General features: G+C 50.2%; 8 protein-coding genes across 8 annotated transcripts; 4 read left to right on the top strand and 4 right to left on the bottom strand.

The window, feature by feature from the left end:
- The first annotated feature begins 654 nt into the window (after positions 1-654).
- Positions 655-1,978, top strand: K489DRAFT_385118 (uncharacterized protein). Its single transcript, XM_033606019.1, has 3 exons — positions 655-791; positions 853-1,229; positions 1,308-1,978. The coding sequence occupies exons 1-3, from the start codon at positions 739-741 to the stop codon at positions 1,664-1,666; spliced, it is 789 nt and encodes a 262-aa protein (XP_033455199.1). The 5' UTR covers positions 655-738; the 3' UTR covers positions 1,667-1,978.
- A 367-nt stretch (positions 1,979-2,345) lies between these two features.
- Positions 2,346-4,188, top strand: K489DRAFT_435294 (cytochrome P450 6A1). Its single transcript, XM_033608593.1, has 3 exons — positions 2,346-2,660; positions 2,728-3,417; positions 3,489-4,188. Exons 1-3 carry the CDS (start codon positions 2,469-2,471, stop codon positions 4,155-4,157), a joined length of 1,551 nt encoding a protein of 516 aa, XP_033455198.1. The 5' UTR covers positions 2,346-2,468; the 3' UTR covers positions 4,158-4,188.
- Positions 4,189-5,919: 1,731 nt separating this feature from the next.
- On the bottom strand, positions 5,920-6,591 carry K489DRAFT_296264 (uncharacterized protein; the record flags this gene model as incomplete). Its single annotated transcript, XM_033600314.1, has 1 exon — positions 5,920-6,591. A coding segment is annotated over one exon (672 nt), but the record flags the coding sequence as incomplete, so codon positions are not given.
- A 2,343-nt stretch (positions 6,592-8,934) lies between these two features.
- Positions 8,935-9,724, top strand: K489DRAFT_385113 (uncharacterized protein). Its single transcript, XM_033606018.1, has 2 exons — positions 8,935-9,433; positions 9,508-9,724. The coding sequence occupies exons 1-2, from the start codon at positions 8,960-8,962 to the stop codon at positions 9,523-9,525; spliced, it is 492 nt and encodes a 163-aa protein (XP_033455196.1). The 5' UTR covers positions 8,935-8,959; the 3' UTR covers positions 9,526-9,724.
- Positions 9,725-9,929: 205 nt separating this feature from the next.
- K489DRAFT_365197 (oxidoreductase domain-containing protein) lies at positions 9,930-11,602 on the bottom strand. The gene is made up of 3 exons (XM_033602716.1): positions 11,336-11,602; positions 11,149-11,282; positions 9,930-11,093 (listed from the first exon to the last, which is right to left on the bottom strand). Exons 1-3 carry the CDS (start codon positions 11,437-11,439, stop codon positions 10,108-10,110), a joined length of 1,224 nt encoding a protein of 407 aa, XP_033455195.1. The 5' UTR covers positions 11,440-11,602; the 3' UTR covers positions 9,930-10,107.
- A 143-nt stretch (positions 11,603-11,745) lies between these two features.
- Positions 11,746-13,541, bottom strand: K489DRAFT_396999 (FAD/NAD(P)-binding domain-containing protein). Its single transcript, XM_033606895.1, has 4 exons — positions 13,308-13,541; positions 13,097-13,235; positions 12,838-13,033; positions 11,746-12,775 (listed from the first exon to the last, which is right to left on the bottom strand). The coding sequence occupies exons 1-4, from the start codon at positions 13,448-13,450 to the stop codon at positions 12,021-12,023; spliced, it is 1,233 nt and encodes a 410-aa protein (XP_033455194.1). The 5' UTR covers positions 13,451-13,541; the 3' UTR covers positions 11,746-12,020.
- Positions 13,542-13,954: 413 nt separating this feature from the next.
- K489DRAFT_396998 (2OG-Fe(II) oxygenase) lies at positions 13,955-15,120 on the top strand. Its single transcript, XM_033606894.1, has 2 exons — positions 13,955-14,308; positions 14,358-15,120. Exons 1-2 carry the CDS (start codon positions 13,991-13,993, stop codon positions 15,009-15,011), a joined length of 972 nt encoding a protein of 323 aa, XP_033455193.1. The 5' UTR covers positions 13,955-13,990; the 3' UTR covers positions 15,012-15,120.
- A 712-nt stretch (positions 15,121-15,832) lies between these two features.
- Positions 15,833-17,631, bottom strand: K489DRAFT_328078 (MFS gliotoxin efflux transporter glia; the record flags this gene model as incomplete). The annotated part of the gene is made up of 3 exons (XM_033602033.1): positions 15,833-16,182; positions 16,236-17,379; positions 17,461-17,631. The coding sequence occupies 3 exons, from the start codon at positions 17,629-17,631 to the stop codon at positions 15,833-15,835; spliced, it is 1,665 nt and encodes a 554-aa protein (XP_033455192.1).
- Positions 17,632-17,944: the final 313 nt, after the last annotated feature.

Below are 17,944 nucleotides of genomic sequence, written 5' to 3'. Positions count from 1 at the left end.
AGATGTGCGCTTTTCAATTTTGGCCGGCGCGAAACCCTCGAGCGGGGTAGCCTGGCCCAGGAGCCACATTGACACTTTGTTGAGTGCGAGTAGAAGATTCAGTACATTATAATGTGCTACGGTGAAATCCGATGATGCAAAGGAGAATCGCTGTGGGCGCAAAAAGATAGGAATCCCCCTCGCGTTGCGAAAACACCTAAAAGTTCGGCTGGCGGCGTGGATTGATGGAGCCGGGCGTGCATACCGCTTGTGGAGCCATCAATTCCGGGGTACATCGGGGTCATTTGGATTGCCCGCCCGGCATTGTGTCGTTAATTTGATATTCATTGCGCGCGCCGCACATTGAATTTTGTCAAATTCGTCACTCGTCCGAAACCTGCTCGAGTATGACATGGGTTGGAGGATCGCTCTTGTCCGAGCGGTTCTGGCGCTCCAGTCGGAATCGTATCATGCGGCACATTCGACCGGGAGGGCTTGTTTGCATAGCGTTTGACGTTGACAAATGCAGGAACTAGACAACAGTGCCGGGAATTTATGCGATAAACGAATTTGTCGACGATCAATGCTCTCCGTGGGCTTGAGTTCTCGATGTGGCGAAGCATTACTACACGATGTGCCCGCCTTACATGAGAAGAGACTTTCTTCAATGGAGCGCGAAGTAGAAGCCCACAACTTCAAAGTTTCGCGAACCCGAGAATACAGGTCACTTCTCATACCAAACATACACTCCAAAACACCATGGCATCTTCCACGAATGATGGGTCAGCTTTGCCAAAGGTGACTCTCCACTGGTGAGTATTGCTTCGACTAGCTGATCGCAACTCGAATCTCTTTTCTGACTATTTGACCTAGGTTGGAACAGTCCCGTTCGCAGCGCATAGTCTGGCTGCTACAGGAATGCAAGGGCATCGATCTCGAAATCAAAATCTACAAGCGCGTGAACATGCTGGCGCCGCCTGAGATGAAGAAAATCCATCCGCTTGGCAAGTCACCGATTGTCACGATTCAGGCGCCTGGTGCAGCTGAGCCGATAGTTTTCGCTGAGACGGGTGCTATTACCGAATATCTCACCGAATACTTCGCACCGCATCTCATTCCAGAGCGATTTCCCAAGGGCACCCAGCCGCGTGTCGGTGGAGAAACTCAATCATGGCTGCGATACCGCCATCTGATGCACTACGCCGAGGGTAGCCTGATGTCGTTGCTGGTGCTGGCGCTGGTCATGGATCGTATGTTTCACATGCTTCTTCAGAGCTGCCTCGGCCAACTTTAGCAGATTTCGCTGACCCTGGCGCTCGCATTCACAGAGATTCGCGACAGCCCACAGCCATTTTTCGTGAAGCCGATCACGCGTGGGATCACAGGCCGCATGGACGAGATGTTTCTTGATCCCAACTACAAATCTCAATTCGGATTCTTGAACGAGCAGCTGGCGACAAGCCCTTGCGGCGGCAAATTCATCACAGGCAAAAGCCTCACTGCCGTCGATATTCTGCTATCGTACCCGCTGGTTTTCGGCAAGTCCAAGATCAACCTAGCCGCGTATCCCAAACTCGCCGAGTACATCGACATGCTCGAGCAGCACCCGGGCTATCAACAAAGCGTCAAGAAAATAGAGGAGCTGACTGGCGAGCCGTTCCAGCTGCACCTCCAGGTGAAGCATTAGAAATCATTCGTAAAATACATATATCGAAATTTCAACCCTTTCCCACAGAGAAATGGAAGGTGGTGATCGCGTCAAGATATGCTGGATGACGAACGTTCGGTTTGTCAAGGATGAGTGTAGTTTGTCCTTTGTGAGTAACATTCCATATAGGAGAGAGTCGAATTCGAAAACTCCCTCTCGCGCGGCGTCGCTGTTGGTTCTCTTTGGCTGCGAGAACTCGTCAAATCAGTTGTTCACTACGCGTCGGATCGAGACAACGTTTCATCATATCACTTGACGGTTCCCCTTCAAATCTATCGATCAAATATTGCTGGCCTGACATTCTGGCACTGATACTATCCAAGACATGCTGAGAGCTGTGAAGCCAAGCTGTGTTGGGACCTCTCCAAAATGCCTCTCGAGATGACTAGATGTCGCCAACGCCGTTTGGGGATGAATTTTTGCGCGTAATGCGTATGCGCCAGTCGCGCGCCGCATTATACATCTCGGTATCGGTCTCGCGCAGTTGGAAAATTTGCGCGATGAATCTATTTAAATGATTCAGACACGCCAGGCTGACCCTTGATTGGCGACGAAATCTGCCTGGTGGGCCGCGCTTGTCGTTTATCGTTTACCCTACAGCACAGGCACCGATCAAGTCATAAACGACATTCAGACACTTGACCCCAATCACATAAATATTCCAATGGTCCTCACTTGATTGCAGGGTAGCTCTCTCGTCAGTGGCCTGGTATTTGTCCATCCTACATAATAATCTGTAGGAGTTTTGGTCGGAAGGTCGCAAGCTTTTCAGGTGGCCGCCATGACCGCGCTTGAATTTCTGCCGACATCGAACCCGTGGGCCTTGGCCGCGGTCGTGACACTGTTATCCTTGTGCTCGCTTGTATACTGGCTCGCACAAAGGCCAGCCTTCCCGCGGAATGCCCCGCCGATGATAAAGGGAGGCAATTTCCCCGTCTTCGGTGCTGGGCTGCGCTTCTTCAAGGAACGATGGGTGAGCGACAATAGTTGATATGTTCAGGGCTGACAAGGATTGAGAGCTGATGTGATTCGTATGTCAGGATTTCCATCGCCAAGCAGCGATTGATTCCAAAGGCCAGCCTTTCTCCTACTATGTTGGCCCGCATCCGGTGATTGGAATGACCGGAGAGCAAAACCGCAAACTCTTCTTTGAACACAAGGGCTTCAACTTTTCCAACGCATATACGACCTTGTTCGGCGGCGGCGGCCAGATCCGCGAGGACACCGCAGCTCGCGCGACTAGCGATGGTGCAGGATCTGAGGCCGGGGACGCCAGCGGCTTCGCTTTGTACTTCAATCGTCGTTTAATCGCAATGCTCAAGGGCAACGTGATTCGCAAAGGTCTGCCCAACCTCTTGAAGGACACCCGCGCCCGACTCGACGAGCTGGCTCGTGACTCACGTGGCATCACCGATCCGTTCGACAGCATCTATCGTATCGTATTTCAGTTGACAATGAGAACGGTGGCGGCACGGGAGATCTGCGAAGACGATGCTTTACGCGAGCAATGCCTGCGGCACTTCGAGATGCTCGATGAGAGCACGTCCGCGCTCGGAGTAATGTATCCTTGGCTTCCGTTGCTGAGCACAGCCAAACGCAACTACGCTGGCGCCCGCTTGTATATGGTATTCAACAACCTTATCACGGATCGAAAGAAGCACAACCGGACGGAGGACGATGCGATGCAGTATCTACTGGACCAAGGAGACAACGTCGTAGATATCATCACGGTAAGTGGAAGCTGATCGACTATCTCACAAATATCTACTTGCATCGTAATAGAAAGCTGACAAAGGTTCAGTTCGTGCTAGGATCATTGTTCGCGGGACAACTCAACTCTGGCATCAATGCGGCGTACCTACTGTGTTTCCTCGGACGGGACCCACACTGGAAAGGGAAAGTGATCGAGGAGATCCACACTGTCGCGGACAAGTACTCCCCAGATGCGACCAAACCGCTGGTAGATCGATTGATGGACGTGCCTCTAGAGGCCTGGGAGGGCGAGTTCCCCGTCGTCGACATTTGTCTCAAGGACTCGATCCGCCTGAATCTTCCGGGTACTGCATTCCGCCAGAACCTAAGTGGCCAGGACATCCCACTCGACAAAGAGGGCCGTACAGTTGTCCCGCATGGTGCATTCATGACTTATGCAAGCGGCGACATGTTCTACAATCCAGACATCTACCCTAATCCGGAACAATGGGACCCTGCACGGTACTTACCCGAGCGCGCCGAAGATAAGAAGGAGCAATATTCCTGGACTGGTTGGGGTGTGGCACGCCACCCATGCCTCGGTATGCGCTTCGCTAAGCTCGAAATGAGCATGATTGTCAGTTTCTTTGTCGCATACTTTCCCGACTTTCATCTCTCCGACTCTAAGGGCGTAAAGAGCGATTTTATTCCTTTAGGCGACCGCAACAACCTGACGGCTAAGAAGCCACGGGAGAATGTGTATCTTAAATATCAGTAGTCGCTATGAATATGAGCTCAATGAAACTTCCATAATCGCCTAGACCACAAGTTTGGTAGGCTTTATGCGACTGTTCCGTCATCTAAATCTGCTATAGTTCTGACATTGTCACCTAATGGGAGCATTGGAGGATTAGATTCGATCGTCGTTAGCTGCTTAGCTAACGGTAATGCTTCTCCAGCAAGATTTAGAAGTACAAGATTACTTTTGACAGGGAAGTAAGAGACAATAATACCATATACATCTATAAGTTACTTGCCTGTAGCCGACATCCTGGAGACCGCTATGCTGATACATTGAAAAGGGCGCAGCATCTACACCAGAGAACCGTGATATGCTGCGACGACAGCATCAAATCATTCGGTGCCATGATGATCGATCTCCGATGGCCGTGAACCACGTGAGTCGTTCAGCGACGTTTCTGCTTGTGACATGGGACGCTCGCACATACGCACCGCGATGCTGCAAATCCAATGCCAAGAAGACATCGTATTGGAACCCCAGGACAATGCTTTCGCATCCAAACTTTGCTGCTTCACACCGACGTTTCTCATCGACTATTCCGGGACTGAACGGTTTGCCAACCTCTACGGACGTATTGATACGTATCAAGGCAGCTGTCGAAAGTCTTGAATGAAGCGTATGATGTATATCGACGGGCAGGCTCATGTCAGAACCACCGAACATCGATTCTTAGGTCGGTCCAAAGTGGATTTCGATCGAGGAATACCTAGACGACGCGCGATGATTCCTTCGATATTCGAGGTTTCGAGTTAAAGCATCTCGTTAAAATCGGAGGTATTCGCCTTGGTCGTGCAGCCTAGGGATCATGTCCAGATCGCTTTCTGAAGCATGAAACTCGGTTCTTGAACCTTTTGTAATGGCCACAGTGAGCTGTTGGCCACCATCCCGCATAGGCATACTAATTCTCATGACATGTCACTCGAGGGTGCGAGATCATTGATTGGATGAGAATGAATAATCTCTCAAATGAGTCTCAAGGGCAATTGCACGGCTACCAGAGCGAATATCTGCGTCCTGATGGCTACCGGGAAATGATGATCTGATCCCTACAGCCTTGGAGTGACAAAACATTTGATATCTTGCGGCAGAAGCGTCCAGACCATCATCAAGTGCTTGAACGGCGCTCGTCCCCTCACCATTGCCCTATGGGAAAAATCATTCCCTTCACCTGTCGTACTGCGTTCATCGGGTCGAATTTTTGTAGTCTGTTGTACATTCGGACCTCCACTCGTCCACAAAAGATCGTTTAGTTCATAAAGTTTGATGTGTGGGAGTGTGTGTAAGCTGTGAAGTGTGAATTGCAAATTGTGAAATGTGACGCGTGAATCATGGAGTGGGAAGTACCTGGTATGCAGTCCCGGAGCCTTGGAATTCTCGTCCAGCGATTGGAATCGTCCCGCAATAGTCAGCGCTTGCGCTGCTACGATCCGAAAGTGCCTGCATTTCTCCGGAGAGTGCACTCGGCAGGTTGTGAGTTGTCCAGGATAGATTTAGCTTGTCGGTCAAACGCATATCGACAATGCCGTACTCACGTCAAGTGCACTCACAACTTCGATCATCGATTCCGGTTCTTTCTCATTGTAAAGATTCCTGAAAAGTGATTGTCTTCGAGACGTCGAACAGCATGACTACCTGATATCGTCTACTTCCGCAATAACCACCATTGGTCAATAAGACACTCTTGGTACTTGCCCTTGGGATGTCCTGAGCACAGCCAGTTGCATCTTCGCCCCGCGCGACGGCATCTGCACTGCGCGCTACACGGAGGTGAACACTTGCAGAACAATCGCATGACCTCGAGGATTGATTTATGCAACGCCGGAGTATCGAGGTGCGGTCGGCTATCACGGATCAGTGACTCGAGACAAGTAAACGTCTCACCGAAATCGAGCACCGTCGGCTCGTTCGTAAGACTAGGGTTTTTGAGGAAGTAGGCGCAATTGTGTATGTGTTGAACCACGCAGGCTTCGTCCCAGAACATTCCCCCGGTCATGACGCTAGTTTGAACAGTGTGTACGGCGTGGATTATGCGTTGTCCAGGGGGCATGACAAAGGTGAAGCCTGGCCGAACTAACACACCATAGATAGGAGCTCGAGTAGGAATCCATTTCTCACCGGCTCTCTCGTACTCGGCCCAGTCAGCGGCCGTCATCTTGTTGGGATCAACCCACATCCAGAGCTTGATGCCGAAGACGCAAGTTACATAGGTGCCACTCAAGATGTCGCAATGTGGTGCCGAAAAGGCGCCTGTGCATCCAAATATGTTAAATCGCAAGCATTCCGTAATGTCAGCTGCTTTCCCGCTAGACGACATTTGTCTCCAGGCCAAAGTTTTCAGTAGCTTGAAGCTGTGCTTCTGTAAGAAAGCAGGTTCGGCAGCACTTAGGTAGTCGGGCATATTCAATGCATTCGTACCAAAGTTTGGAGCGCTTGACAGACCCCGGACGGCTTCTGACGTAAGCTGTTGGTGCTCCGAATAGCGAGGGTTAATGATCTCAAGCGATTTCTTCGGTCCGAGGCAGTCCGCAACATGACTGAGATAGCTGTCTAAGCTCCACAAACCTTTGTCCATAGATTGTTCGCGAATCAAGATTGGCTTTATCCAGACTTCTGGATGCTCGCGAAGGAACTCCTCTGTCCGATGGGAATCCAGAGTGAGATATTGGATTTCCAGTCCGTCCTGCAGGTGAGCAGTGAAAGCATCGTAGCCGACTGTAGGCGTCATACCTTCTATCCAGCTAATCTGAAGGCTGGAGTGATGCATAGTCGGTTGGAGGATCTTCTGGCTGTGTTTTGCTTGTCGCTTTGCTTCGGCGAAGCATGCTGAATCATCGTCAAGACTACAAGTAACATTGTACTTGAGCCCGTCGCTGTTTTCCGTAGTCTCATCAATCACGACAGTAGACTTGTCACTGGAGAAGTCGTCATCGTGGCCTCTGTCGTGTTCGCGGTTGGGAGTAGCATCTGCACTCTGGCTTGGAGCTGGTGTGTTCGTTGCCCTTGTCCGTTTGTTCAGAGCTGAACCACTAGGCGGGTCGCGTTGATGGTTCCTCTTGGAGAATTTTGAAGCCAGCTTATGGGGCGTCTCGTTGCCGTGACATTCGGTTTTCGTAGCCGGCGTCGCGTCAGGAACATGTAGCAGCTCTTTCCGCCGCTGCCCTTTTTGCGGAGAAAGATGTAGAGAGCTCGGAGTCGTGGGCTTTTTGGACATTGATTGGTCTACAGTTCCAATCTGGAATGTTCTCGTCGCGGACCGCAATGCTGCTGGCGCTTTGTCCTGACAGACTTTGTTGCCTAAATTCACAAGCATACCATGCTTGTCCCAGGTGAGTGTATACCAGCCATGAGGGTCGACCAGCCGTTGCACGTCGCATGGATTGAGGTGCTCTATAGTCTCAATTCTGTAATCGCCATCCAGAAACCTCTCGATGTCTTCAGTCGTCACTCGCACACGATCTATATTCTTGAGAGTATGAAAGTCCAAAGCACAAATGGGTGATGCAGCGTCTCGGACAAGTGCCTGAGGATGGTGAAGCCCGATTCGATAGAGCGTAGCAGGATCAGGGGTATTCAGTGAGTCAATGTGACGCTGGAATAAAACACGGTTCAACTCTCCGACAAAGACTTTCCATTCGGGGTATCTCTTCGCTTGCTTAACAAGTTCATCAAGCCAGTGGTAGCCTTGTCGGTCCCATTGGTAATGGAGTACTCTAGGAAGGGACCATTGGCCAATTAGGATCGCGAGGGCTCTGGCTTTGCGGCGCGTCTTGACACCACTATCGGGAGTCTCCAGAGCTTTGCACTTGTTCCAAGAGTTATCACGGATCAGGTCTCGAGACAGAGCGATCTGGTACACTGTCACCGAACAGAGTGCATATTGCTCAAACGCTCGGTCCCGGAATTCTTCTACGACCTTGAAGCGTTCACCCTGCGATTTGCTCTGTTCTAGTCTTTGATGTAAGGCCTGCATAAATTGGACTTCAGATTCTGAGACATGAGCTATACGATTGTCTTCCATGTTGATTGAGGTATCCATTCGCGTGGGTTTCATAACTCCTGTCGGTATATATCACTGAAGGAGGCAGCGCACTGACCAACTGCGGCATGCCGCGGTTGGTCAGTGCGCTGTGCCTGCATTCCTAGGTTTGAAAGCGTATTGCCCGACTTGTAAGAAAATACTAACGCCTGTACTAATTCTCATATGAATTGTTGTCTTAGTGTTACTGCGGAAGTACTACTTATAAACGGAACCCTTAGCATTTATCAACGTACTACTAGTAATAGAAATCTCTTTGAAAGGCAATTCTAGGCGTCTTATGTTTCTATAAGAGCTATTGGCGAGTTAGAAGGTCCAGTATCTAGGTAACAATGTCAAGTGCCCAGCTGGTTTCGAAGTCCGATTAGGGTTGAGTCTAGGGTTGAACCTGACCATCGACACATTCGGAGCTCCATTTGCGAGATGTTCTTCCACTCCTTTTTCTTTCATCGCAACATTTTACATAAAATATAAGTCCCATGAGATCCACCGCCAAACCGACCATGTCGAAATCGAATTGGTGATTATCTGATTTTCCGACGAATCGCAGCACTCCATGGACAAATGGATCGAATGAGGCGACTTCGCCGACTTATGATATCATAAATCAGCGACACCAGCCGAACGAGAAAAAACGATTGTTTACCTTGAACACGCGTGCATGTAGATAGACAAATAGTTCTCGTCTGAACGCTCGTCCAGCATGGCCTTGACCATCCGTATTCCCGCAGATTAATTCAAAATGAGGTTCCTTGCCGCCTTCTGGACGATTCTCGCCGCGACAGCGAGCGGCCACGCCTGCGCCAAACCCACGGGCCCACCACTGACGTTCCTCCTCTCCGCCAATGTCACCGCCGCCCCCAAATTCGTCGTCGGACCAGAAGCCCTGGGCACTCGCGTGGGACTGCCCATCGCTGGTGGGACTTTTGCCGGCCCGTATCTGAATGGCACCTTCCTTCCCTTGGGTGTCGATCTCGGGATCCTCACCGACGATGGGAAATTTTATCCCAATGGGGTCGCATACTTGAATACGACCGATGGTGCCATTATCGTTTTCCGCGATCAGGGATATCAGGCGGACGGCGCTATCTACGGTTCCGTCTCGTTCGAAACGGGGTACGAGAAATACAAGTGGTTGAATACTGTTGTAGCTATCAGCAGTGCTGCTTTAACTCCGAGCGGCTCGGGCTCGGGAGTTGGTCTGGATATCTTTATCGTAAGTGCAATTTCCTGATCGCTCACATCATGTTCGGTGGGGAATGCCGAGCCCAGTGCTTACGTTGTATACAGGTGGGTGAAATCCCATAGGCCATGGGCTGTCTTCTACCAGAAAGGGCAAATCGCAAGAGCGAAATAAAAGAGATCATCACACACGAGATATTTCCTATGGCTTAGGATTTCGTGCTCAGTCCAAAGGTAGCATCTCATTGCAATATGCGTACCTGGATCGTTATTTCTCTACATTGCAGTATAAATAGAGTTTAATTATTTTACACTACGTCGCCGATATTAATTGAGAGTTATTTGAGCCGACCAATCCAGCATTCGATATGTCGCTTCTGGTCGCCTGCTTCGACGCTGTTGATTCTATACTATCGTAGGTCTTCTACTCCTTTATTATAGCGTCACTCTCGATCCTTCAACTTGACGTGCCCGGTGCTTGATAGAGTGTCAATCTAATAGCAGCGTGATTCTGGGGAGGGAAGGATTTTCTTTCATGGTAGACATGTATATTCAATCGATAATCTATTTAGATAGTTCCTTGTGCTTAGGTTAGAGGCAGAACAGCGAATGAGTTAGGATGTGGGATAAGAGTGATGATATTGTGGACTTCCGAATTTGTGCATTCAACTCGATAGACAACAATCTTCACAGCCTGGCTCTTCAGCACTAGCGGTAGGTGCTAGTCGGACGCAGTCCAAGCCCACTCTTCTCATAAGCCATATCGACCATCTTCATCTGCTTGGTTGAATCATCTCCATTCACCCAGTAATGTGCTTTCCGGCCCTTGACCTGGTTGACAAAAGCCTCAAGTTGATACCGGTATGACATCCACCAAGCCTCGCTTGGGAGATCGGCATGTTCCCCACCCGCCTCTTGATGTGTATAAGCTTTATACGAGCTCTTCTCGGTCCAAGACTTGATGGGTCGACCGTCAGCTTTGTGGCGGATCACGTAGGAGTCCTTGACATCGATACGGTGCCAGAGGACGGCGTGCATACAGCCGTGGAGCGTGGTAATGCGCGTCTGGAATTTCTGCTGAGATTCCGGGAGCGATTTATCCGGCACTGCGACCTCCCGGTGCGTGACTCGGCACTCTGAAGGCTTCCATAAGAGCGGACCGCGAAGGGAAGTCGTCGCATCGCCGGTGCCATTGGGAAATCGGAACGTCGAGTTGAAAGTGTAGTCACACAGATCGTGGACGCCATCGGCGAAAACCTTCGTGTCGCAAGACAAGCATTCCAGAGGTTCTTCACCGAATGCCATACGCATGAGAGCGAAGTTGTAAGTTCCCAAGGCCATGATACTGCCGCCTCCAAGCTTGTAGTTGTACTCGAGGTCGGATTTCTTCGTGAACCACCACGGTACCATGGAATCGGTGTAGACGTGGACGACATCGGCCGGTGAGACGAAAGTCATGAACTTCTGGACGGCGGGATGGAATCGGTTGTGGAAAGCCTCCAGCAAGACCGGAGCATCGGGCTGCGACAGCTCGGGTAAGTTGAAGAGTATGCCTGCCTCGGTGGCATTGTCCGTCGACGGCTTTTCCACCAAAACATGCTTTCCAGCTCGGATGGCACGGACGGACCACTCATAGTGCAGTCCATTGGGAAGTGGGATGAAGACGGCATCGATGTTGGGATCGGCGAGAAGTTCTTAGAGGCAAGGCGTTAGCGGGTCATGTAGAAAATGGAGGGGAGATTCTTTTACCTTCATAGGAGTTCTTGACTTCGGGAATACCATGCTTCTTTGCAAACTCTTCCGCGCGAGTTTTGTCTCTGGCCGCGACGGCTTGCACGATGACTTCTGGGTGCGACAAGGCCGGAGTTATGAGAGCCAGTGGTCTATGATTTTGCGGTTAGGAAGAGCTGATCTCTGTCTGGACGACCGCACTTACGCAATTTTAGCAGCACCCAGAATCCCGAATCTGATGGCGCCATCTTTCTTCTCTGCTTTTGGCGGATCAAAGGACGTAAAAACACGATTCAGTAGGGTCAACATTTTGGAGAGTGCGCGGGTTTGTCAACAGGATGATTGCTGGCGAACGCTCGTCTCCAATGCGGCTTTCGCCATGTTGTATTCAATTCTTGCAGCCTCGTCCATCGGCGGCATAGCAGGAAAATGCGATGATGCAGCGTGTGCAGATCCCTTATTGTCCGAATTGTTGTGGTGGAGCATGTACTCTCGAGGGCGACCAGGCCTAACCATTTCCATCAGAAATCGCCGGTCCTAAGCCCTTGCACCGAAAAGTGTAAAATCTCCGAAATTATCGTTCTTAATGATTTACATGAATTTGCATGATGAGAAGAAAGGTAATGCTACAACTTCATGGAGCCTCTCTGGAGGACTGGGTGGAATATTGATGGAAAGAAGAGAGCAAGCAAAATCTACGATGAAATTTGGCTAGGAAGAGGTGATTTTATAGCCGACTACCAATTAGGTCTTCGAGAAGCGTTTCCACCTCAACTCTGATCATACGCAGCGGAAGAATAACATGACAATAAGCTCCGATAAATTAAAGGCAGAGATCAAGCCGACCCAAGCCTAAGCTTGACTTCGAAACAACCTTAACACGGGCGAGATCAAACTGACACAGTTCCAAGTCTGATCTTGGTGTCCGGCAAAGGCACAATCTTCAAGGCCAAAGGCTTACCATCCGGACCAAATCGCTGTGCGTCAGTGTGCAAGTTCCTGGAATCTCGCACTGCCTGTCCGGCTCGTTTAAGCATGGCCCCGGTGAAAGAGGCGACGGCGTTCTTGACCTTGTGAATATCCTTGTAGTCACCGCTGCTGGCCAGATCACCAAGCACTTTGCTCAACACAATCGTGTCGACGAGGGTGTGATAGCCACCTTCTCCTCGAAAAGGCACCATGGCATGTGCGGCATCGCCCATCAGAATTACCCGGCAAGCTGGGACTTGGGCAGGGTCCAGCTCAAGGTCTCGCCAGACGCGGGTTTCCTTCTGAATATGCTCCGCCTTTGTCGTCTCGAAAATCGTGCGGAATTTAGGCGACAGCTTCCGCGTGTTCTCGAGTACGTGGTTCAACTTTTCCTGTTGACTGGCGTTCTGTAACCAGTGGCCGGGTTGGCCAATGCCAGCGTCGGTTTCCAGGAAATTCCAGTAGTAGCGAGCCGAGAGTCCGTCGGGTTGGACATAATGCAGCCCTGCGAAACCAATGAAACCAAGATCTGGCCGAATGAGCATGTATCCACTGTGACCGAGTGCGAGTTGTTTCTTCATCTCCTCGCCCGAAAGTTCTAGCTCTCCGACAATGGTGGCCAGAGGAACGACTTTGAGAAGCTCAATGGCCTTGCGATGAAGGAGTTGCTCCCGGACTGGACGCTATATGGTTAGTGATCGTAACATGTGCGCTGATGCGTGGATCAAAGACACTTGCCTACACTGTTAATGCCGTCGCCAGCGATCAATAGGTCGCCCTTGGCAGTGCTGCCATCCGTAAATCGCACTGTGACTCCATGATCGTCGTGTTCGAAGCTCTCAAGACGTTTGCCCCATTGCACCGGAATTTTAGTCATCAGCCAGTTTCGAAGGCGGCGACGCTCTGCGCGGATGAATGGAAAATCTGCTGAGTCCTAGGAATATTGCGAAACTCAGCAACTTTGGCAGCTTTTCTCGGCCCCCAAAGATGACCTCACCTGAAACCCCCAGCGATCTTCTCTTCCCGGCAAGTACATGCTTAATTGGGCCGATAGCTCAAGCGGTACTAAGTGGTCTGTCGAAGCCCTTAAATCAGGCATGTCCTCTGGAAGCACGGCTAGGAGCGTATCGACAATGCTTTTCTCTCCCGTCAGAACGATCGCACTCCTTTCTTAAGATACCACGAATGGTACCGGGGGATATATTTACGAATGAATCGCTATGGCCCATCCTTGGAAACGGGCATCCGCGTCAGAATCACGCTCGAAGATCTCGAAGGATATGTTTTGCTTGCGCAGACTCTGAGCCAAGCTCAGGCCGCCAACACCTGCGCCAGCAATGAGGACATGCATCTTTTGTGTTGTGGAAGATGGTAAGGAGAATCAAGCCGTCAATGAAATTGCGTTTTGTAGCTCATTAAATGCCGAGTAAAAAATTCGAGTGAATTCGCTGTCGTATTCAGCGGTCGATCTTTTGCATAGCAAATGAATTATCCTAGTATCATGAGCATCAGCACCGAAGACCCCCGAATCTTACTGTCATTTCGTCATAGATCAAGACTCGAAAAGTGATTACGTTGTTATCCGTCGAACAGTGCCGATCGGCAACGACAGTTCTTCGGGCAGCTGAAGTTCAACCTGCATGAAAATCGCCGAGATCTCCGCGCCGACAATTGTAGCGATTTGTCTTCCAAACCGTCGAAACTTTATCCCTCGTGAAGTCTATGACGATAAAACTTCCGACACCTTTGAAGTCAGCTTCAAGGATTGATATCCCTCGTCTACACGCGTTGAGCCATCAAAGCCAACACCTTGTACTTCGCCTTTGACGCCCCGTATCTTACACCCACTTCATTTTGACAATATTAAATCCAAGCTCAAACACAAAACGACATGAAAATGGCGGTTGAAGAAGTTGAGTTGCCATTGATCGATATAAGCGGTTATCTTAACCCTCGGAAACCCGGTGACAAAGAAGCGGTGGTCCAACAAGTGCGAGATGCAGCGCGCCAATATGGATTCTTCCAAGTGAAAGGTCATGGTATACCTCTTAGTCTTCAACGTGATTTACTCCGCTGCATGGACAACGTCTTCAATCTGCCAAAGGAACAGAAGATGAAAATGTCGTTTCTTGATAACCCATGCCGTAGAGGCTACGAAGCGTCTGGCATGTCGCACCGAGAAGGGGACGCCCTCCCAGATGCCAAAGAGGTAGGCGAATCACCATGTGTTGAATTGAGTTCTTGCTGACTCGCTAAAGTGTTTCTTTGTTGGACGTGATGATCCAGTAGTCGAGCTTTCGGGTATCTACGGGCCCAACATCTGGCCTGATCTTCCGGAAAGCGATTTCCGCGGCCCTGTCTCATCGTATTATCAGCAAACCAATGAACTCGGCAAAAGCCTGTGGGCGATTTTACTCGAAGGCCTCGATCAGCCGGCCGAAACGGTAGCCAAATTCTCTAAGCGGCCAATCGTACCCATGAAAATGATCAGATACCCCCCAAGCAGCAACGTTGCCAAAGGTCAATTTGGCATTGGCGCTCACACCGATTTTGGCGGCGTGACCATTCTGTTCCAACAACCAAGCAAGGACGGTCTCGAAGTCTGGCACGACAGTCGTGAGGAATGGATCGATGTACCTGCGCTGGAGGACATCTATATCATAAATTGTGGAGACATGATTCAACGCTGGTCGGGAGGTGCCTATAAGAGTGCAAGACATCGGGTAATCAACAAGGTCAATGGCGAGAGGCTTTCCTGCGCCACTTTTTGGCACGGCGATGTCCATGCCACGAACCCGCTGAAGCCGGACGATCCCAGCAATGAGACAATCGGCCAATTGTTGGCTAAGCGATTCGGCAACCAGTACTCCTTCTCCAAGGAACTCATGGCGGATGTTCAAGCAGCAGCGTGATCATGATTATTGAAGATTCTCCGTACATATCATCAATAAAGGTAGTTGGTGATTTCTCTTCGGTCGAATTGCATAATCCTGAATCGAACTATACTCGTGTCATTTTGCATCGTGCATTGAATGTGGTAGCATAATTTACGAGCGATATTCTCGATCGAATTTCGATCAAAAGCTCAAGTAAAATCAGGCGCCACATCCATCGTGGACAAAAATCTGTGAGGAATTACAATGGAATGTTGGAATGCTGGGAGGCGCGCAAGGAAAGAAAGTTCACTATTACCTGGTAGTTAGGGTCTGTTCTGCGGCATATGTTGGCTGGACTGGGTCTGTATCCGTTGACTGGTGCGTCTTAGCAATTCGATGGCAATTTGATGTGACCCCGTCAATTCACATCAACATATTGATTGAACCCCATCAATTCGTATCGATATATTAATTTGCCACCAACCCTCCGTATTACTGATATATCCACTACTTTTGATCCAACAGTCGTGGGTTCAGCTGGGCTGCTATCTATCTCTGGATTGACAATTTGATGGATACGTGTGCTGGATGTCCAGCAATCCAACATCCAACGTCAGCCGCAGAACAGAGCTGTACCTAGGCTGATTGAAAACAAATTTTCCCAAACTCAGAAGAGTGTGCCTGAGGCTACAATCATGTGTGTACGCAACTCGACCTGAGACACTACACGCAAGATGCATCATGCACCTCTGACAAAACCATCCAATGGTCTTTTACCAAACAATGTCATCTCCATCTTGGCGATGTCTCTCGATCGTGGTGGTAGCGAGCGATTTTTAAGACTCAAAATCCACCCATCAATCGGCCCCGACAGTCTCGGACGACGTTGATTTGGGCGAATCCACCTCGGCCGAATCCCCAGAATGGGTTTTGAGTTTGCCCCAAGGAATAAAGAATGTGGATATAAAAGCAAGGCCACAGAAGGCCACCGAGACGGCGAAAGCTGACTTGAGGCCATGCATGTATGCGAGCAGCACTCCGGGAATTTCCTCGGGCGTGAATACTGTCCGCAGGTCAGAAGCCCCCGTTGTAATCAACTTCATGGCGTCAATCTCTGGTGCAGACGTGCGAAGTTTGCTGATCGCTTGATTTATGAATGCTGCTTGGGCTGACGAGACGGTGAATGCGCCGCCAACGGTTTGGAAAACTGTGACACCGGTCAGCCATGGACTACAAATGCTCTGCCTTATCCAGACTCACAGTAAAGATTTGCGGTGACTGCTGGAAGATCTTCGGCATCAACGCTCGCTTGCGCAATGTTCAAACCGTTCTGGACCGAGAATGCAATCGCAGATCCCACAACAATTTGGTAGCCGATATACTTGGCGGGCGACGTGTCGATTTCCAAAGTATAAAGGAGTCCGCAGCCAATGGTACCAATCAGTGCACCAGCAAACATAGCCGGAGTTGGTAGTCCTGTCTTGGAGACGAAAATGCCGCCCAAGACGCAAAAGACGGCCACGGAGATGACGATTGGCAGATTATCGACTCCGGACTGAATGGCAGATGCACCCCTCACGGATTGAAAGTAAATGGGGAGATAGTACAAGATGAGAATCAAATCGCCCAGGAAGAAGAATTGGTAGGGACATATGCTCCACAATGCTCGCTTTTTGAAGAGGCGAGGAACCATCATGGCATACTCGTCGAGCCATATGGACCATGCGACCAAGGCGAAAACGAGAACGACAAATCCGCAGAGAAGTCCGATGACCTGACTGCTGTTCCAGGAGTAAGTGGTACCGGCGTACTGAAGACCGAGAATGAAGCAAATGATCGCTGCCATTGTGAGGCAAATCCCAACAGGGTCCAGATGAAGCAGCTTATGTCGCAGAGCAATTGGAGCTGGTCGGGCTGCTGCAGGGAGATAGAAGAAAATGATGACAACGAGAGCTGCGACTCCTCCGATCGGAAGATTGAGATAAAAGCACCATCGCCAGGTGACGCGATCCGTGAAAGCACCGCCAATGATGGGACCGAGAACAGAAGCCAAACCGTACGTCAAACCGATGAATCCCATCATGATCGGGCGAGTCTTGGGCGGAGTACTGAAAGCGACGATACTGGTGCCTCCAACCGAGATCCCAGCTGCTCCGACACCTGCGATCGCCCGGCCCACGATGAGCGTCACTGAGTTAGGAGCGACGGCACAGATGAGACTCCCAATCTCAAAGATGATCAAGGAGAGCACAAATGTCCACTTGATGTCGAAATATTTGAACGCCTTGCCCCATGAAGCCTCGAGACCACCAAAGGTCATGAAGTAGGCTGCACTGTACCATGATACGTCACTCAAGCCGCCGAATTCTGTCGTGATCTTGGGAATGGCTGTGCCCACAATGGTCTACGCCGGAACATCAGTCTTTGATCATTGGGATATGGCACGAGGCCACGATGTAAGATTGCCGTCATATGAGCTGCTGACCTGATCTAGAGAAATCAAGAACACTCCCATGATGGATGCTCCGGCGAGGAGAACCAATCGCAAACCGGTCGGATATGACACCTTGACCTCATTATCGACTGAATGCTCTCGATTCGTCGAACGCAGGCTCTCGCCATCGTTCTTGTCGGCTTTCTCGAAGACTTCAGTCATTGTGGTGAAGTGATGAGAGTGTTGTGTGTCAATTGATTGCTCTCGACGATGTTTTCTTTTCGAATCGATAGCGGATTCGAAAAGATGGATTCGACTAAGACACGTGAAGATGAATCGCATGCATGGCCAAAAAGGTGCCGTAGGGTTAAAGACTCACACCACCGCTACTACTCGCTGAGGGCACAGCACGCAGATGCTCGACTCCCTGAGCGACCTGATTACCAATCCGGTTACTAAAATTGTGATTTTCGGGGATATGATCTACATGAGTTGTTGCCACGGAAATTGGGGTCAAGGGTCCCTCTAATGGACG

The sequence above is a fragment of the Dissoconium aciculare genome (assembly GCF_010015565.1).
Source record: "Dissoconium aciculare CBS 342.82 unplaced genomic scaffold K489scaffold_21, whole genome shotgun sequence".
In the NCBI taxonomy this organism is placed as follows: Eukaryota; Fungi; Ascomycota; class Dothideomycetes; order Mycosphaerellales; family Dissoconiaceae; genus Dissoconium; species Dissoconium aciculare.
Note: the sequence above shows the minus strand (reverse complement) of the source record. Positions and strands in the feature narration are given on the sequence as shown.

Bases quoted from the DNA above. Each gene is read 5' to 3' on its own strand.
- K489DRAFT_385118 (XM_033606019.1), top strand. From the start codon at position 739: ATGGCATCTTCCACGAATGATGGGTCAGCTTTGCCAAAGGTGACTCTC. The intron at 792-852 runs GTGAGTATTGCT...TATTTGACCTAG, and splicing joins CCAAAGGTGACTCTCCACTG to GTTGGAACAGTCCCGTTCGC. The intron at 1,230-1,307 runs GTATGTTTCACA...TCGCATTCACAG, and splicing joins GCTGGCGCTGGTCATGGATC to AGATTCGCGACAGCCCACAG.
- K489DRAFT_435294 (XM_033608593.1), top strand. From the start codon at position 2,469: ATGACCGCGCTTGAATTTCTGCCGACATCGAACCCGTGGGCCTTGGCC. The intron at 2,661-2,727 runs GTGAGCGACAAT...TTCGTATGTCAG, and splicing joins GCTTCTTCAAGGAACGATGG to GATTTCCATCGCCAAGCAGC. The intron at 3,418-3,488 runs GTAAGTGGAAGC...ACAAAGGTTCAG, and splicing joins ACGTCGTAGATATCATCACG to TTCGTGCTAGGATCATTGTT.
- K489DRAFT_385113 (XM_033606018.1), top strand. From the start codon at position 8,960: ATGAGGTTCCTTGCCGCCTTCTGGACGATTCTCGCCGCGACAGCGAGC.
- K489DRAFT_365197 (XM_033602716.1), bottom strand. From the start codon at position 11,439: ATGTTGACCCTACTGAATCGTGTTTTTACGTCCTTTGATCCGCCAAAA. The intron at 11,283-11,335 runs GTAAGTGCGGTC...GCAAAATCATAG, and splicing joins CTGGGTGCTGCTAAAATTGC to ACCACTGGCTCTCATAACTC. The intron at 11,094-11,148 runs GTAAAAGAATCT...CTTGCCTCTAAG, and splicing joins AGTCAAGAACTCCTATGAAG to AACTTCTCGCCGATCCCAAC.
- K489DRAFT_396999 (XM_033606895.1), bottom strand. From the start codon at position 13,450: ATGCATGTCCTCATTGCTGGCGCAGGTGTTGGCGGCCTGAGCTTGGCT. The intron at 13,236-13,307 runs GTAAATATATCC...GGGAGAGAAAAG, and splicing joins TGGGCCATAGCGATTCATTC to CATTGTCGATACGCTCCTAG. The intron at 13,034-13,096 runs GTGAGGTCATCT...CAATATTCCTAG, and splicing joins AAGATCGCTGGGGGTTTCAG to GACTCAGCAGATTTTCCATT.
- K489DRAFT_396998 (XM_033606894.1), top strand. From the start codon at position 13,991: ATGAAAATGGCGGTTGAAGAAGTTGAGTTGCCATTGATCGATATAAGC. The intron at 14,309-14,357 runs GTAGGCGAATCA...GACTCGCTAAAG, and splicing joins CCCTCCCAGATGCCAAAGAG to TGTTTCTTTGTTGGACGTGA.